The sequence below is a fragment of the Sus scrofa genome, chromosome 7 (assembly GCF_054392235.1).
Source record: "Sus scrofa isolate SSC_HxYL_T2T_F1_AM1 chromosome 7, Sscrofa_HxYL_maternal_Yorkshire_Landrace_v2.0, whole genome shotgun sequence".
NCBI classification, from domain to species: Eukaryota; Metazoa; Chordata; class Mammalia; order Artiodactyla; family Suidae; genus Sus; species Sus scrofa.
The window spans coordinates 62229148-62248355 of NC_139389.1; the positions used below are offsets into that span (position 1 = coordinate 62229148).

The window sequence follows — 19208 nt, forward strand, 5'->3', positions numbered from 1 at the left end:
AACTAGTTATACCCAAAGTCTGGTGGCCTAGCTGAGGTTGAAGATGACCCCATAACCTCTGACAGCGCAGGGAACCCTGAGGAAGTGGGCCAAAGGAGAGAGAGGAGCTAGGTGACCGAGGCCAGTTGCAGGGGAGAGGGAGCAGCATCGCTCCCACAGGTGAAGAGGTCAAAGGGTCTCAGATGCTGCAGTGCTCTGCAGCCCTTTCCAGCTCAGCCTTACCAGCTGGGAACTCCTTCATGGGTCCTCGCATTGGCCTCTCTTGCTTTCAAGCGGGCCGCCGTGGCAGTTGAATTTCTGTAATGTCCACAGGGTCTGTGCTACAGCACTAGGAGCTGGTGACTGTGCCTGGAGGACTCTTGATCAGGTGCTCTGTCTCTGAGTCCTCTCGGGGCCAGAGGCCTGTGTGCACCCATTGGCTCCCCGGAGCACCCCGCTTCAGCTGTTATGCAACAGGTGGCAGAGTTCGTAACTTTCTGGGGGTGCTTCTGAGTCGTCCTCTTTCTTGTCTGCTCCAGTTTGAGCTGTGTCCTGGGGTGATGAGTGGTTTGACTCTGCCTGTGATTTTGGCCACACTGGTGAAGGGGATTTATGTTTTCTGTGTTCAGGCTGTGAGAAGACGTTCATCACAGTGAGTGCTCTCTTCTCCCACAACCGGGCCCACTTCAGGGAGCAGGAACTCTTCTCTTGCTCCTTCCCTGGTTGCAGTAAGCAGTATGACAAAGCCTGTCGCCTGAAAATCCACCTGAGAAGCCATACGGGTAAGGAGCCCAGCAGTGCAGGTTGTCTGGTCTCTGGTCTCTGTGGGCACAGCTTGCATTTATAGTCACGTGGTGTGTTTTTTTCTTTTCTAAGGCGAAAGACCTTTTATCTGTGACTCTGACAGCTGTGGCTGGACCTTCACCAGCATGTCAAAACTCCTACGGCACAAAAGGTGAACTTTACATTTTGCTTACGTTATCAGTTTTGAAAATGAGTGAATTGTTTGTCAGTAGCAGAAACCTATGGCTACAGTAATTGGTGGAATTTTTTAAGTTGTTAAAAAAAAAAAGCAACCAATGTGGCTAATTTGTAAAATTTAGAAAGTTCATATTAAGGAAACCACTCAGAATCTGATCACCTAAAAATCAGTCAGTTTTTTCTAAGTTTAATTTTATTTTTTTTGCCATTCAGAAATTCCTAGGTGGAACCACCCACACCACAACAACACTGGAACCTTACCCACTAGGCCTCCAGGGAACTCCTGTGTCTACTTATTTTTAAACTTCATTGTATACTGAATATACAGTTTGATATTTTAAAAAAAATCACGTTATAGGCACAGTCTTTCTTGTGTCATTACAAACTTCTCACAGTGGGACATTGCCCTTGGAAGGCTGGGCCTGTGTGCAAGTGACACTCGGCACTGGGCTTGGGTTCCCCATGCGGCTGTACAGCAGCTGGACTCTCGTGGCTTGTTTTCCCCTTTGCCCGGGACCAGGGAGGTTGGGCGGTCTGTCCATACTTGCACAGCTGGGGATTGAGGTGCTTCATGTGTCAGCGTTACGTAGAGAAGGACCACGTTCACATGTGGGCAGGGCTCAGTGCTGCATTTGGCTTGTTGTGTGCACTTCTTGTGTATGTTGGGATTTCTCAGCAGCAGAAGTGGCTTCAGTGCCTCTGAGAGTCAGCTGTTCCCAGATTGAAGCCACACTCATGTTTCTGGGTCTGACTCCAGGATCAGCATAGTCCTCAAAGAATTTTTTTTTTTTTTTTTTTTTTTTTGTCTTTTGTCTTTTTGTTGTTGTTGTTGTTGTTATTGTTGCTATTTCTTGGGCCGCTCCCGCGGCATATGGAGGTTCCCAGGCTAGGGGTTGAATCGGAGCTGTAGCCACCGGCCTATACCAGAGCCACAGCAACGCGGGATCCGAGCCGTGTCTGCAACCTACACCACAGCTCACGGCAACGCCGGATCGTTAACCCACTGAGCAAGGGCAGGGACCGAACCCGCAACCTCATGGTTCCTAGTCGGATTCGTTAACCACTGCGCCACGACGGGAACTCCCCTCAAAGAATTTTTAATTAAAGGGCAGCCCATTCGACCCCATGGGCTAAGGAAAAAATTAAGATTTTTCTGAAATGTACTTTTTTTTTTTAATGCAAAGAGTTTGTAGTTTGGTGTATTTTGCAGAGTTTTAGATAAATAATCACCTGAGAGGCCTGGTGCCTCTGGTCATGTGAGTGACCTCTGCCCCACCCTCTGTCCTACAGGAAACACGAGGATGACCGGAGGTTTGCCTGCCCTGTGGAGGGCTGTGGGAAGTCGTTTACGAGGGCAGAGCACCTGAAGGGCCACAGCGTCACCCACCTGGGCACAAAGCCCTTTGTGTGTCCTGTAGAAGGTAGGTTTCCTGCATCACTGATACCTAAGCTGTTGAGAGGTACGTTGTGTAAGTTGCAGCATTAGGTTTGCTTGGCTGGCTTTAGCCAGTTGTTTTGTCTTGGGAGCAGCTTGTGGGCAAGGGCAGATTCAGAAGCAGGCCCACTTGAGTCTGGGCCCTTGCTAGGCGCTTGCTAGGCTGGTGGCTCTGCTGAGTTACCTGCTTCGTTCAGCAATTGTGTGGACTCGGTGAAATCCTGGGTGGAAACGCCAGTTCTGCATTGGCGCGCAGCATGGACTCGTGCTGTGATTGGACAGTGATGCTGCCAGGATGGCTTTTGAAAAAGGACATTAGGAGGTTTTCCTCAGCCACTGGAGGGTCGGCTTGTTCCCCCCCTCCACCATGTGGCTGCACGGGGTGGGGGCACAGGCCAGGGCAGGCTGTATCCAGGTTCTAGCCTCCCTGTGCTAGGGACCTTGGGCAGGGGTCTCTGGGCCTCAGTTTCCTCGTCAGGAAAAGGGGATGTTACAGACCCATTTGCAGCCGAGCAGGTCCTGGAAGGTAAATCAGTTCCACCTCATCAGGGCTGCATTTGAGGCAGTTGACATGCAGGGTGAGTGGGGCACAGAGGAGGCTGCTTAGTCTGTTATGGGGCACAGGGGTGGCCTCCCTGTCAGCCAGGAGTGAGGAGGACCTGTGAGCAGCTCCACCCTCTCTCTCATCTGTGAAGTGGAGTAATGCCTGGGTGGACTCTTGGTGAGAAGGTTAAGTAAGGCCTGAGGAAGCATCGGTGTGTCTCAGCCACTGCTGTGCGACACTGCTGGCCGATGAGCACAGGAGGCCTGGGGCCAAGCCCTGGGGCCGCTGCAGATGGGGGGAGTCCCCAGGAGGACTGAGGAGCACACAGCGGGTGGGGACTGGGGCAGAGAGAGGGTGTTTGGGAAGGGTGCCCGATGGCTGGGGCAAGGCTGGGGCGAGGGAGAGAGAAGGGGCAGCGCTGGCTGCGGAGGTGGTGGTTCCCACTTTTGGTAACTGCATCCCCGAGAGCTCAGAGCTGGTCTTGGGTGGCGGGAGATGCATACAGCAGGAAAGGGTGCCCTCCTCCAGGGAGGGGAGGTAACGGCCAGAGCTGTAAGAGGGATCCCAGGACACCTGTGGCTTTGCTGAGAGGCAACAGTTCTTGAGTCTGGACGATTATGCTGTTTTCTCTGTTTTTGTTGATGTTTGAAATGTTCCATGATACAAAGTTAAGGAGTTTCCGTTGTGTCTCAGCAGGTTAAGATACATCATGGTCTTTGTGAGCATGTGGGTTTGATCCCTGGCCTCGCACAGTGGATTAAGGATCCGGTGTTGCCGCGAACTGCGGTGTAGGTCATGGATGCGGCTCAGATCTGGCATCGCTGTGGCTGTGGTGTAGGCTGGTAGCTGCAGTTCCGATTCAGCGCCTAACCTGGGACCTTCAATATGCTGCAGGTGTGGCTGTTTAAAAAAAAAAATACCATTACCACTACCAGCCTTTTCCACAGTAACAGGATGAGGAGGAGGAGATAGGGCTGATGTTGCAATTAGGAGAAGATAATCTTTGATACACATGAAAAAATGATCATACTCCTGATCATCAAAGGAAGTACACATTAAAGGGAGATATATTTTGTTCTCTGTTTAATTAGCAAATATCATCACAGTTGGAAACATTCTGCTGTGGGTGCCCCTTGGCCTCAGGAATGCGGCGGGACAGGACGTGTGCTCAGCACCCCTGCTGTGTGATGGGCCTCTGGAGCCCCCATGCTGAGGTTTCAGCGGGGGTGGGAGGTGGGAGCGGGTACAGGGTGCGCCATGTAGAGCATAGTACACGTGGTGACAGGGCCCCATGGACAAGGCTGGAGGTATGCCTTCTTTCTGTTGTTTTCCATATGCTCTATATTGAGCCCACCCTGGAACCAGGTATGAGTTTTGTTTGAATATGAAGTAAGTTCACAACTTCTTTGAGAGGCAGCAGAGCCCTTACTCATGTGGTTGTGTCCTGCCTTGTAGCCTCTTTTCCTAAGCCAGCCCTCTTCTGGGCCTGGCTCTGCTACCCCCTTGCCCGCTGAGAGACAGTAGCGATGCCTTGGTACCTTTCTCAGGCTCTGCTAGTACCGTTTAGCCCCACTTTCCAGAAAGGATCCACAGGGTGCAGACCCACCAGCTCCTAACTGCAGCTCTGCCTATCGCCCTCCTGCCATCCTGGCCCCAGCCTGGCAGCCCCTTGGCCATCCCCTCACACTCAACCTGTCTCCTGAGACCTCTCGTCTCTCCGGGGAACCGGGCAGCAGGACCCCTGGCCTCTGTTAGGACAGCTGGTTGCTCATGTGTCCCTACCAGATCACGAGCTTGCAGCCACCAGGAACCCCTCTCCCCACCCCATGTCCCTGCAGTGCCGGGCTCTGGCGGTGGGACATCGTGCGTGAAGGAGGGTGCCGTATCTGGATTTTCTGGTTTCCTCCTGGCCTGTGTGCATCTCTGCTCTTACTGACCCTGGCAGAGCAGGCGCATAGCCTGCCAGGCAGGGCCAGTGCCAGGTTCCCTCCCACCTTGATTCTGGGGTGTCAGCTTCTCGGTGCTAAAATAGCTTTTGTGGTGCTGGGGCTGGTCTGCAACCCCAGGTGCCACAGGCACAGGTTTTCTCCCGGTAGCAGCTCAGTTGATAGAGGTGATTGGTGTGCCTTTAGCAGCCAAAGGATGGAGTTGTCTGATGCAGTCCCAGGTGGCGGGTGGAGAAACAGGCCCAGGGTGACTTGTCTAGGTTACCGTCATGTTCACAGCTGCTGCCAGACATCAGACCTCCTTTGAAAACAGCTTGCTCTTGACTGTGGCACCTCACGATGCAGCCTGGGGGCACCTGCTGCAGGCCAGGGCAAGGCCAAGCTGTTGGGCGCTGGTTCTGGACCCTCAGTCTAACATGCGCTACTCTCTCTGCCCAGGGTGCTGTGCCCGGTTCTCTGCGAGGAGCAGCCTCTACATTCACTCCAAGAAGCACCTGCAGGACGTGGCCCCAAAGAGCAGGTGCCCAGCCTCCAGCTGTGACAGGCTCTTTGCCTCCAAGCACAACGGGAAGGCGCACGTGGGCAGGCAGCCCCGCCGGCACCCAGGTCTGCCCCGAGCACTGCTCCTTCCTGGGCCCCTTGCGCGGAGGGAAGCTCCTCCCAGGTCAGGGCACCCGCTCAACACATCTCCCCACCCAGGGGCCGCAGCTGCCGCCTCATGGCCTCTCTCCCTCTCCTGCCACCTCCTGCCTCTGACCCTCTTGCTTCCCTGGTCTCTAAGGAGCTTCCCAGGAAGAATGTTCGGCTTCTGCGTGGCCAGCCTTTGTAGCTTGGTCTGAATCTCTCCACCTGTCACCTGGTCCTGAGTTGCCCCCACACCGGGTCCAATGTCAGCTCCTCTTTTAAGGCCTGCCATCCCCTCCTGTCCCTCCCATAGCCCCGGAGGGTCTTTGGAGACAGAGCAAAGCTGTTTCAGGATGTGCCAGGGACAGTGTAGGAACCATGACTGGTCCAGGGGGGCAATTCTGGGCGCAGGGCCTGGGGTCCTACTAGGCAGGGCGTGGGGCTTAGAATCCTGCCTCTCCCGTGGAGCCCTCCCACCAGCCTGTGCTCTGGAATGGGCGGGGCCTGGAGGATGTCATAGCCATAATTTTCTGAGCAGCAGCTGCCAGCCCTTCAGGCGTCTGCTACCTCAGGCACAGCCACTACCCAGCTGTGACACTGGGATGGGCACCCGTCTGTGCACCCCATGTCAGGTGGCTACCATGGGGTGGGTGTCTCAGGCCCCATAGTTAGGACGTGACATGGTCATGTGTTGGGTAGGTGACCCTGGAGGTGTCTGAGGCTTTCCTTCTGAGAAAAAGGTGCTGGGAAGTGTCTGTTTGTTTATAGTGCACTGCCTCTACCAAGTTATGGATTGGCTGTTGGAGTGCCCCTCAGTGGTCCTGATTGGGGGTTCCTGACTGCCCTGTCACTGACAAGCAGAGGCAGAAATGCAGACTCCTGAGGTCACACTGGTAGGAGGTGCTGGAGTGAGGTCATGGTGTGGCCTTAAGCTGAGCGCTCTATGTCAGTGTTTGTTTAATGATTTTTGAGTGTGTGGCCCTTGCGCATAGCAGGTCTTCAGTAGGTATTTCTAGAGTTGTTAATATGCTAAATAAGGAGTTCTCCTTGTGGCTCAACGTGTTAAGAACCTGACTAGGATCCCTGGCCTTGCTCAGTGGGATGAAGGATCCAGCTTTGCTGTGAGCTGTGATGTAGGTCACAGATGCAGTTCAGATCCCCTGTGGCTGTGGTTGTGGTATAGGCTGGTGGCTGCAGCTCTGATTCGACCTACCCCCTAGCCTGAGAATTTCCATATGCTGCAGATGGGGTGCTAAAAAGCAAAAAAATAAAAATAATATGCTAAATAGGGAAGTTGTGGTACAGAGCTTAAGGATCTGGTCACTGATGGGTCTCAGGTCACTGCTGCGGCTTGGGTTTGATCCCTGGCCCAGGAACGTCGACATGCTGTGGGCACAGCCCCCCTTCCCTCAAGAAAATCTAAATAGGAAATTCACGCGCAAACTTCCATCTGTCTGTGTAAGGTAATTATTCTTGATTTCTTCCTAGAGGGTGGAGTCTTCAAGATAGTCAAGGGAACTTTTGGGAAGTTTTGAAAGAGACGGTTTCCCATTTTTAACATCAGAGAATCACTGCCATTTCTTCCAGAATGTTTCCTTGGTACTAGATGATTATTGAAGCAATAACATATTGATCCGGTTTTTAAATTTTGAAGTAATAGGACAGTTACAGAAGGCGAGTTCTGAGTTTGGTTGTCATTTATTTACTTTCAGTGTCTAGAGTCTGTTTCTTCCCTAGATTTGCATTAGCAACATCTCAGGCAGTCTGCTAATGTTTGGTTGGGAATGACAACCGAAGGCTGGGCACACCTTTCGCCCTGGGCAGGCCTGGCGCCTCGACTCTGAGGGCGAGAATAATGTCAAGGCCTCACTTGGCTCCTTTGCCAGATTCCTTGTGCTTCCATTTTCCTGTCTGCTTGGTGCCTGAGGAGTCCTGGGATCTGGGACCATCAGGTGTTCATATTAAAAACCCGCAGCTTGAATGTTCCTGACTTTTGTTTAGGGCCACAGCTGTGGTGTATGGAAATTCCCAGACTAGGGGTCGAATCAGAGCTGCAGTTGCAGGTCTATATCATAGCCACAGTAATGTGTGGTCTGAGCCACATTGCAACCTACACCATAGCTCATGGCAACGCCAGATCCTTAACCCACTGAGTGAGGCCAGGGGTCAAACCCATGTCTTCATGGGTACCACTCAGGTTCATTTCTGCTGAGCTACAATGGGAACCCCCATTAGTGACATTTTTAAAGTATGTTAATATTCATTATTCCCCCAAGGGTACTCTGATTACTGAAGTTACTTAATTAGCAGATGATCAAATATTGGAAGGGGCTTGCGACAGTGATTAAGCACAAGTGAGACGGGAGCTGCAGGAATTGTTCCTGTTCCTGCTGTTGCTGCCCACCGTCCAGACAGGGTGGTTGCAGCCTGGGGCAGGGGGAGTGGCAGAGGGCAGAGGGGCCGCAGGAGGAGCTCCATGGAGGAGGCCGGGGGTTCCTGGATCAGGCCCTGCTCCCGGCCAGAGGCAGCAGGCAGGCAGGTTTCCCACCACTTCCTCCCTGGTCATGGAGTGCACAGAGAGCTGGGGGAGACATGGGCTGACGTAGCTGGTTCCAGAAATATCCCGAGCCAGGTTCAGCCTGTCCTGGTGTGTGCGGGCTTGTGGCCTGGGGCTGTGGGGTAGTGGAAGAAGTTTGAAGCCAGAAGGACTAGGATTCAGGCCTGGCCTCTCCTGGTAGTGGGCATTGTGACTTGGAAAGTCACGTGGACTCGTCCTTGCCTCAGTCTGCAGAAGTCCCTGGGGCAGGCTGTGCTCAAGGCCTGGTGTGTAGTCGGCAGCGCCTTCCTACTGTGTGCGGGCTGCCTTCGGGGGCTGGGCAGGGGTGCACACGGATCAGCACTTGTCCCTTTCTCTGTCGCTTGCTGACATCTTGGGCACAGACAGCTGGAGCTGACTGGCATGTCCTTCCTTTCCAGACCTCTTCCCTCCGCTAGGAGCTCCGAGTGCCCTTACGCCCAGCAGTGACCTCAGTGGCCCAGGCCAGAGCGAGTTCAGCAACGTGGACCTGGCACTCCTCTTCTCCGACACGCCTGGTGACAATAGCGGTGCCGCTGGGGCCTCTGACGAGGCGCTAAGCGCTGGGATCCTGACGATTGATGTGACTTCCATGAGCTCCTCTCTGGGAGGGGACCTGCCCACTAGTCACACTTCCTTAGGGCCCATGGACCCGCTGGTCTTGGTGGCCCACAGTGACGTGCCTCCAGGCCCAGACAGCCCCCTCGTCCTTGGGACAGCGGCCACGGTCCTCCAGCAGCGCAGCTTCGCCATGGACGATACGCAAGGTGTAGGCGCAGGAGCGCTGGGCTGCTTGGTGGCTGTGCCTGTGAAGAGCTTGAGCCTGGACCCACCGGCTTTGACCTCCGGCAGCAGTTCGGCAGCGAACACCTGCATGCCAGCCTCTGCCAGCAGCACTCAGGGAAACACCAGTGTCCCAGAGCTGCTGGTTCCCATCAAAGTGGAAGCAGACTCGCCTCCTGGCCCCGACACCATCAGGCAGCAGGAGCGAAGCAGAGGGGCGCCTCGGCCTGTGCTGTCCAGCCCCGCAGAGGAGCACGGGCCCCAGACAGACGCGGGGCTTGGTGCGGGGACCAGCGGCCTCTCCCTGGTATGAAGTGCTCTGTTCATTCACCACCACTTAGCTCCCCTCTGGCTCTGCTGTGATGGTGTTCCGGATTAACCCTTTGTGTGCAGACTTCTTCCTGGTTTGCAGAAGGATGGAGCCCCAGGCCACAAGTCGGAAATCTGAATTCAGATCTGAGTCTGGAACTGATGAGTTGTTACGACCTTGAGCAAATCGCTTAACGTGTCTGAGCCTTAAATTCTCACTTATTTCTAAAATGAGGGGCTTTGGCTACATGATTTCTAAGGTCTTTTCGAATTCTGTGAATTGGTGATACTGTGCGTCTTTTCCTGCCAAAAGCTGGGGTATTGGATAATGTTGACCATGCTGCATTTGACTTTGTCATGTAATAGCAGGCCCTCAGATGGAGTCATGACATCAGCTGTTTCTAAATGTTTAATGGAAATGAAAACAATGCAGAGTTTTAAGTTAGAATTGTTGGAAAACAAGGGTGTGCTCTGGAGCCTTTGCTTCTGGAGGGTAGGAGGGCACTGTGCCAGTCGGGAGGCTCAGCAGTGGGGGTATTTAACTGCATTCACGTCACTTACGCAGGCACTAGGCCTCAGTTGAAGGTAGTGCAGCCAGGGATTCCCAGGAGAGTTACCTCAGCCTCAGATGGGAAAGATCAAGTAGGTTTCCACGATTTAACGAGAAGCATATCTTTTGCATTGGTTTTGCCTGTGAGAGACGTGCCCCCCCCCCCAACAGATTCGGCTTGCTCGCTCTCAGCGGAGAAGCACAGCCTGGCACGCCTCTGCTGGCCTCTGCCTGGCAGTGGCAAGGCCTGACTGGTTCTGTCCTCACTGTATGACATGGGCTGCTGTGAGCACAGGGCACAGCCTCTGACGGGGGCGGGGGGGGGTTTGGCTGGGTGTTCTCCGGGGTCCAGGTCCAGCGTGGGTGCCCTCAGTCAGCTTCCCAAGTCAGTGATGCAGCTGCTCTCCTGCCCTCGTCAGACTCGGAGTCAAGCCCCAGGACAGAGCAGCCCCTGCAGGGTGTGACCCAGGCCCCGGGGCTGCCCAGCAGGCCTCCTGTAGCATGTTCTGAAAAGTGCCAGGTTAATCCTGGTCACTAGGGTGGGGGTGGGGGAGGGCTGGGTGTTTCAGATGGCACAGAAGAGTGTAAGTCACTTTATAACAGTCTCCGTGTAAAATATTTTAATGTTTTAGACTTTGGAGGAATAAACTTGGCTTCTCTGGATAATAAAGTTATGTATATTGTTCCAAGTCTGATTCCGTTCAGCTGTGGCTGTAACTGGACGTGGCCTTTGGCCCTGGGAGCCTTTGCTGGAGTCTGTTCAGGAGGTAGTGCCCTGCTCCCCTTCCTTTGTCGTCTGGATCCGGTGACTGACACGCTTCTCTTTGGTCTCAGGAAGGTGGGGGCTCAGCAAGAACTGATTCCCGAGCCATTCAACTGGCCAAGAAAATAAAGCAGAAAGGAGCTGGGAGCAGCGCAGGTGAGGCTGTGTGCGGGGGCGGCCCAGGCCGGGCTCAGGTGGGGGCGGCCTGTGGAGCCGGCGGCGGTGGGCGGCTTTGTGGTCCCACTTCAGGAGCTCTTCCCACTGTAAATATCAGCAGCTTTTTTGGAATGTTTGAGAAACGCTAAGTGGACCAAACCAGACTGCTGTTCTGTAGCCTCGTTTGTTCATCCTGAAAATGGGGTAGTGGACACAGCACTTCAAGGAAACTGCGGTCAGTCCTTCTGTAAAGGGTAATTGAATTCTTCAAATAGCATTATTTTGTTAAGTCACTTTTCTTTTGTAATTTATCTAAAATTTATTTTTAAAACATCCAAGGGTACATAGGATTAGCAATATACTATTTATATCTTTCTGTTCTTGATCTCATGGCTGCTTATTAAAATAACAATAATGCCCTATTTTCTGTCAGGTTTTTTTTTTTTTTTTTTAATTTTTGCTTTTTAGGGCCACACCTGTGGCACATGGACGTGCCCAGGCTGGGGGTCAAATCAGAGCTGCAGCTGCTAGCCCACACCACAGCCATAGCAATGTGAGATCTGAGCTGCTTCTGAGACCTACAGCACAGCTCATAGCCACCCAGGATCCTTAACCCACTGAGCAAGGCCAGGGATCAAACCCACATTCTCATGGGTACTAGTCGGGTTCATTACCACTGAGCCACGACGGGGGCTCCCTCACTCAGTTTTCTTTTTTTTTTTTGTCTTTTTGCCATTTCTAGGGCCGCTCCCGTGGCATATGGAGGTTCCCAGGCTAGGGGTCTAATCGGAGCTGCAGCCACCAGCCTATACCAGAGCCACAGCAACGTGGGATTCGAGCCGTGTCTGCGACCTACACCACAGCTCACAGCAACGCTGGATCCTTAACCGACTGAGCAAGGCCAGGGACCGAACCCGCAACCTCATGGTTCCTAGTCGGGATTCGTTAACCATTGTGCCATGACGGGAACTCCAAGTTTTATTAAAACAAATATTGTGGCCACTGAGCAGGGTGCCTGTCACTGTCCCTGTGGCTGAGGAGGGGCCCCTGCCGTCTCGATGCCCAGGTGGAACTTGCAGAGATGATGGACATTGGTGGTGGCAGAATCATGGAGGGTTAGCTTGTGAGGGTCCAGTGCTCAGCTCCAGGGACAGTGCTGCAAGCCCCACCAGGGGCGCTGCTAGGGTGGTGTCTGCAGAGACAGATTTGTGTTTTTTTATTGTTTTTGCAGTATTTTGGCATTATTGTTTTAAAAACAAGGACACTTGAAAACATAGCCAAGGAGTTCCCACTGTGGATCAGAGGAAAACGAATCTGACTAGTAACCATGAGGACACAGGTTCAGTCCCTGGCCTCGCTCAGTGGGTTAAGTATCCGGCATTGCCATGAGCCATGGTATAGGTTGCAGATGCAGCTTGGATCCTGTGTTGCAGTGGCTGTGGCATAGGCTGCCAGCTGCAGCTCAACTGGACCCCTAGCCTGAAAACTTCCATATGCCACCCGTGTGGCCCTAAAAAAGACACATAAATAAATAAAACAGCCATAAATAAATAACATAGCTGGTATTTCCAGCACTCTGAAAGTTAACAGCCCCCAGTTCCCTGAAGTCAGCGTCTGACACATGTTCTGGTTTTTGTTTGTCTCAGGTGCCATGAATGAATAGTTTTTGGTTCTGGCCTCACTCGAGACCTGTGGAGGTTCCCAGGCTAGGGATCGAACCCACACCACAGTTGCATCCTTCATCATAGGTGTGGCAATACCAGATCCTTAACCCGCTGTGCCACAGGGGGACTTCCTCACATGCAGAGAATGTTTTTAAAATCTGTTTGTTCGAATCACCCAAGTCGGGCTCATGTTTATGGTTGTTGCCGTACGTCTTGGGTCTGTTTCACACTCAGGTGTCTCCTCCGCCATCCCTCGCCCTTGTGTGTGTGTGTGTGTGTGTGTGTGTGTGTGCCTGTGTTGCAAAACCTGTGCAGTCTGTCAGGTCAGGTTGGCGGGTCTAGACGGCACTGATTGCTTCAGGTTAACAGGGTCCTCTGTCTCCATGTCTCCTGTGAATCTGTCCTTAGGGCCGGGGATTTGTTGTGGCTGAAGGGAGGTCTGGGGGCCCTGCTGGGTGGTTGGCAGCCACTGATGCCTGAAGTCTAGACCTGTTCATTCATCAGGGGCTGCAGGAGGATGTTGTTCTTTCTTCACTTTAATCTGGAATACTTCTCATGCAGGAAAGTCAGGATAAATGTCTGAGTCTTTCTCTTTATAATGAGCCAGCTGATTTCTTTGCATCCTCCCCGGGCGGTCAGGGTGTTTTCATACACTCATTGATTTAAACATCTTATTGGCTTGTAAGGGAAGTAGGAACCAGGAACCTGTCCAGTATCCAGCCCTCGCACGTGAAGACAGTGGCACAGTGCTCTTGTTTAAGTGCGAAGGGTCACGTTGGCCCTCATGTCCTCCTCGAAATTCCCTCGAAGTCCTGGAATAGCCAACAGAGAGAGGGCCGTAAATGCAGGCCCGTGTCTCTTTTCTAAACCCTCAGGGCCAGCCTGACATTTCATTTTGCTGGAATTTTAGACTCACGGCAACCCCCCTTCCATGCACAGTGTCCCCAGTTGTGGTGCCCTTTCTGGCCTCCCCTTTTGCTCCCCGAGGTCATGCGTGTCTGCACAGCTGGGAAAGGATCGGGCCCTTGGTCCCCTGACTGGCACATGACGATGCCTGCAGGGTCCTCTTCTGCCTAGGGTCCCAGATTGAGTCCTTAGTCTGTCTCTCCCTTGACTTTCAGGCTGCTCTCGTAGAGATGTAGGCCCTTCATGCATGTGCGTTCTGCCCGCTGGGCCTGTCTGGTGCTTCTCGTGGTTGGACTGTGCTTGCTTTGTGTAGACGGACGTACAGAGCCCTATTCTCAGCACCTGGTTGGGGCATGTGTGGTAGGCAGTGCTGACCTTGACCCCGGGCTGAGGGGTTGTCTGCAGGTTCTCCAAGGGGAAGTGGCTTTTTCCTCTAATCAGCGAGCGTCTCTTTTGCAGCGGCTGCATGGAGATTGTGTGCGGCTGCAGGTGCGAGGGGTTCCCCAACACTGCACTCACTGGGTCTCTAGAAGAGCCCAGAACTCAGGGCCATGGATCACCTCAGCGACGGGATACACAGCAGTGAGTCGCAGAAGAGGACAGCCCCTAGCAAAGCTGCCAGCAGGCCTCTCCTTGGCTGTGTGGCCCGTGTCCAGACACCTTGGTTTCCATGGCATGGTCGTGGCCACCTCAGGAGGTCCAGCGGCCCCTGGCCTCCACCCTGTCATGTTGCTAGACTGTCTGCAGGTGCCCCAACTGCCAGCAGCATGTCCCTGGGGCCTTGAGGTGCCTTCCCAGGAATCAGGCAAGGTCACTGCAGCCTGTGCACCATGCACGTAGCCATTCCCGGCCCCACACTTGTTTGGCACTGCAGGGTAGCTTTGCCTGTGCCCTTGTTACTGGGTCTTCTGACGGCGGTTCTCCATTTCCCTTGTTCTCCTTCTGTATCCATCAGAATTCCCGTCATGGCTCAGTGGTTAATGAATCCAACTAGGAACCATGAGGTTGCGGGTTCGATCCCTGGCCTTGCTCAGTGGGTTAAGGATCCGGTGTTGCCGTGAGCTGTGGTTCGGCTCAGATCCCGTGTTGCTGTGGCTCTGGCGTAGGCTGGTGGCTACAGCTCTGATTAGACCCCTAGCTTGGGAAACTCCATATGCTGTGGAAGCGGCCCTAGGAAAGGCAAAAAGACCACCACCACCACCACCACCAACAAAAATTTCTCTGTAGGAAAAGCCGTGCCTTCTCCCCCTCTGTTCATTCCCTGATATCAGCGCGTGCTTAGAGGTAGAACTGCTCCAGCTTTGGCTGCTGGGAGCCCTTTAGGTTGGATCCTTGTGCCCTCTGGACCATCCTGGTTCTGGGAGGCACTGCCCTTACTTCCCAGCACTGCCAGGCTCATCAGGTGTCACCCTGCCCCAGCCCTGGATCAGCTGTTCTCCGGGGAGCCTGCCTCATGGGGGTGTGTGCTGCTGCCTGTCGCCCTGGGCACCACTGCCCTTGGACGCCAGGCAGGCAGTGCTGGGACATAGTCAAACACCCGCAAGCCATGTTGCTGGCTCTGGAGGATGGCACACATGTTCTGTACCTCATCACGCCAAGTTCTTTGTTGGCATTTTGTACTGAGATACATTTAATGTAAGCAGACCTCACATGTGGTCAGGTCATGTGTTGCTGCTGCATTATTTTGGGGACCAAACAAGAAAAGCCTGGGTTCTGAAGCTTTTTGGGTTTTGAGATATGGTGTAACAGGTCCAAGAACAGAGGAGTTGCAGGTAGCAGGGCTATCATTGGACTCATATTGTGTAAACACTGTCAGCTTCATGCTGTCAACCAGATTCAGTGCAAAGCGTGTGTTGATTCTTAGGAATTGCGTAGCCTAAATGACGTGAAAAATGCGAATAGGGTCTAAAATCCAAGACTATTCCCATTGGGTTGCTATTTGAGTAGTGAAAATAAAATTTGCCAGTTTCTTTTAGTATTGAGGTTCCCCGTCAAAGTAAACCAAGAATATATTCTCAATGTAAAAGAGAAACTTTTATAATTTTTCAAAATTTTCTTTGTTAGGGTTGATTTACAGTGTTCTGTCAATTTTTTAGGGCCGCACCTGTGGCATATGGAAGTTCCTAGGCCGGGGGTTGAATCAGAGCTGCAGCCAGCAGCCCATACCACAGCCATAGCAATGCCAAATGCAAGCCACGTCTGCAACCCACACCACGGCTCATGGCAACACCAGATCCTTAACCCACTGAGCAAGGCCAGGGATTGAACCCTGATCATCATGGATCCTGGTCAGATTCGCTTCTGCCGTGTCACGAAGGGAATCCCCTATACATTCTTTTTCTCATTATCCTCCATCACTGTCCATCACAAGTGACTGGATATAGTTCCCTGTGCTATATACATCAGGACCTCATTGCTTATCCACTCCAAATGGCAATAGTTTGGATCTAGTAATCCTAGACTCCCAGGACATCCCACTGCCTCCCCCTTCCCCCTGGCAACCTCAAGTATGTTCTCCAAGTCCATGAGTTTATTTCTTTTCTATAGATAGGTTCATTTGTGCTGTATATTAGATTCCAGAAATAAGTGATACCATATGGTATTTGTTTTTCTCTTTCGGACTTACTTCACTTAGTGTGAGTCTCTAGTTCCATCCATGTTGCTACAAATGGCATTATTTTGTTCTTTTTTGTGGCTGAGTAGTATTCCATTGTGTATATGTACAACATCTTCTTAATCATTCATCTTTTGATGGACATTTAGGTTATTTCCATGTCTTGGCTGTTGTGTATAGTGCTGGCATAAACATAGGGGTGCATGTATCTTTTTCAGTTAAAGTCTTATCTGGATATAGGCCCAGGAGTGGGATTGCTGGGTCATATGGTAGTTTCTATAGTTAGTTTTCTGAGGAACTTCATACTGTTTTCCGTAGTGGTTGTATCAATTTACATTCCCAGCAACAGGAATGGAGGGTTCCCTTTTCTCCACACTCTCTCCAACATTTGTTGTTTATGGACTTGCTAATGATGGCCATTCTGACTGGTGTGAGCTGGTACCTCAATGTAGTTTTGATCTGCATTTCTCTAATAATTAGCGATGGTGAACATTTTTTTATGTGCCTTTCGGCCATCCATTATGTCTTTTTTTGGAGAAATGTCTGTTCAGTTTTTCTGCCCATTTTTCAACTGGGTTGTTTTTTTGCTGTTGAGTTGTATAAGTTGTTTGTATATTTTAGAGATAAGCCCTTGGTAGTTGCATCATTTGAAACTACTTTCTCCCATTGTGTAATTTTGTCTTTTTTTTTTTTTTTTTTTAATGGTTTCCTTTGCTGTGCAAAAGCTCATAAGGTCCCATTTATTTTTATTATTTCTGTTGCCTTGGGAGACTGACCTAAAAAAACATTTGTACAGTTGATGTCAGAGAATGCTTTGCCTATGTTCTCTTCTAGGAGTTTGATGGTGTCTTGTCTTATATTTAAGTCTGTAAGCCATTTTGAGTTTATTTTCTGCATGGTATGAGGATGTATTCTAGTTTCCTTGATTTACATGTGGCTGTCCAGTTTGCCCAGCATCACTTCCTGAAGAGACTGTCTTTTTCCCATTTTATATTCTTGCCTCCTCTGTCAAAATTTATTGACCTTAGGTGTCTGGGTTTATTTCTGGGTTTATTTCTCTCTATTTTGTTCCATTTTTCTGTCTGTCTGTTTTTGTACCAGTACCACACTGTCTTGATGACTGTAGCTTTGTAATATTGTCTGAAGTCTGGGAGACTTCAGCTTGGTTTTTGTTGCTTCCTTCTTGGTTTTTGTTCCTCAGGAATACTTTGGCATGTAAATTTTTGGATTGTTTGTTCTAGTTCTGTGAAAAATGTCATGTTTAATTTGATAGGGATTGCATTGAATCTGTAGATTGCTTTGGGTATTATGAAGCATTGCCATTTTAACAATATTAATTCTTCCAGTCCAAGAACATGGAATATCTTTCCATTTCTTTGAATCCTCTTTAATTTCCTTGATTAATATTTTATAGTTCTCAGCATATAAGTCTTTCACCTCCTTGATCAGGTTTATTCCTATGTATTTAATTTTTGAGGATGTGATTTTATTTTATTTTTTTTTTTGCTTTTTTGTCTTTTGTTGTTGTTGTTGCTATTTCTTGGGCTGCTCCCACGGCATATGGAGGTTCCCAGGCTAGGGGTCCAATCGGAGCTGTAGCCACCGGCCCACGCCAGAGCCACAGCAACGCGGGATCCGAGCCGCGTCTGCAACCTACACCACAGCTCACGGCAACGCCGGATCGTTAACCCACTGAGCAAGGGCAGGGACCGAACCCGTAACCTCATGGTTCCTAGTCGGATTCGTTAACCACTGCGCCACGACGGGAACTCCCCCTTTTTTTTTTTTTTTTGATTTTTAGGGCCACACCCATGGCATATGGAGATTCCTAGGCTAGGGGTCAAATTAGAGCTACAGCTGCTTGTCTACACCATACCCACAGCAACACTAGTTCCCAGCCATGTCTGTGACCTACACCACAGCTCACAGCAAAGCTGGATCCTTAAGAAACTGAACAAGGCCAAGGATCAAACCCACATCCTCATGGATTTTAGTTGGTTCGTTAACCACTGAGCCACAAAGGGAACTCCCTATATTTCTTTACCATATACTCAATTGTTACTATACAGAAATGCAACCCATTTCTGAATGTTCATCTGTATCCTGCTACTTTGCTGAATTCATTGATTAGTTTGAGTAGTTTTTGTGTGGAGCCCTTAGGTTTTCTATGTATAGTATCATGTCATCTGTATAGAGTGACAGTTTTACCTCTTTTCTTCAAATTTGGATACCTTTTGTTTTGTTTGTTCGATTGCTATGACTAGGACTTCCAATACTGTGTTGAATAAAAGTGGTGAGAGTGGGCATCCTTGTCTTGTTCCAGGTATTAGTGGGAAGGCTTTCAGCTTTGCTCCATTGAGTATTATATTCGTCGTGGGTTTGTCATAAATGGCTTTTAATATGTTAAGGTATGTTCCCTCTATGCCCACTTTGGTAAGAGTTATCATGAATTGATGTTGGATTTTGTCAAGTGCTTTTTCTGCATCTATTGAGATGATCATGTGTTTTTTGACTTTTCTTTTGTTAATGTGGTGTATGACTTTGATTTGTGTATGTTGGACCATCCTTGTGAACCTGGGATGAATCCCACTTGGTTGTGGTATATGATCTTTTTAATGTGTTGGATTTGTTTGACTAAAATTCTGTGGAGAATTTTTGAGTCTATATTCATCAAAGATTCTGCCCTAGTTTCCTTTTTTGGTGGTATCTTTGTCTGGTTTTGGTATTAGGGTGATGGTAGGGACGCTTCCAAAGACATTTTATGAAGCTACCATCACCCTAGCCTGGGAACCTCCATATGCTGCAGGAGCGGCCCAAGAAATGGCAAAAAGACCAAAGGAAAAAAAAAACACTTTGACTATATCTTGCCATTTTCTTCTGGCCTTTAGCGTTTCTGTAGAGAAATCAGCTGGTAGCCTTAAGGGGGTTCCTTTATAATTAACTCTTTTTTTTTTTCTGTTGCTGCCTTTAGAATCCTCTCTTTATCTTTAATATTTTCCATTTTTATTATAAAATGTTCTGGTGTAGCACTGTTTGGGTTCAACTTGGGGCCCTCTGTGCTTCCTTTATTTTGATATCTGTTTCATGTAGATATGGAAAGTTTTCAGCCTTAATATTCTTCAAATATATTTTCAATTCCCTTTTCTCCTTCTAAAATCCCTATTATGCGTAGATAGGCCCCCCCTTTATATTATCCCATAGATCTCTTATATTGTTTTCACGTTTTTTTCATTTTTTTCTGTCTGCTGTCCTGATTGGGTGATTTCCATTATTCTGTATTCCAAGTCACTAATTCGTCCCTCTGCATTATTCATTCTGCTCCTCAGTGCCTTTAACTCAGCTTGCATCTCTGCAAATGAATTTTCTAATTTTTCTTGGC

The 19208-nt window shown here is 50.4% G+C and overlaps 1 protein-coding gene across 4 annotated transcripts in view; it reads left to right on the forward strand.

Annotated features, from left to right (window-relative positions):
* The window catches only part of ZXDC (ZXD family zinc finger C), a 32243-nt gene that overhangs the window by 2511 nt on the left and 10524 nt on the right, over positions 1 to 19208 (forward strand). For 3 of the 4 annotated variants that reach the window (XM_013996783.3, XM_084966351.1, NM_001244222.1), the window contains exons 2-7: positions 609 to 761; positions 856 to 934; positions 2251 to 2381; positions 5324 to 5491; positions 8486 to 9174; positions 10561 to 10645. In XM_013996783.3, the coding sequence (XP_013852237.1) occupies positions 609 to 761; positions 856 to 934; positions 2251 to 2381; positions 5324 to 5491; positions 8486 to 9174; positions 10561 to 10645 (1305 nt within the window). The remainder of the gene's footprint in view (positions 1 to 608; positions 762 to 855; positions 935 to 2250; positions 2382 to 5323; positions 5492 to 8485; positions 9175 to 10560; positions 10646 to 19208) is intronic. The other variant, XM_084966350.1, reaches the window with a different exon arrangement.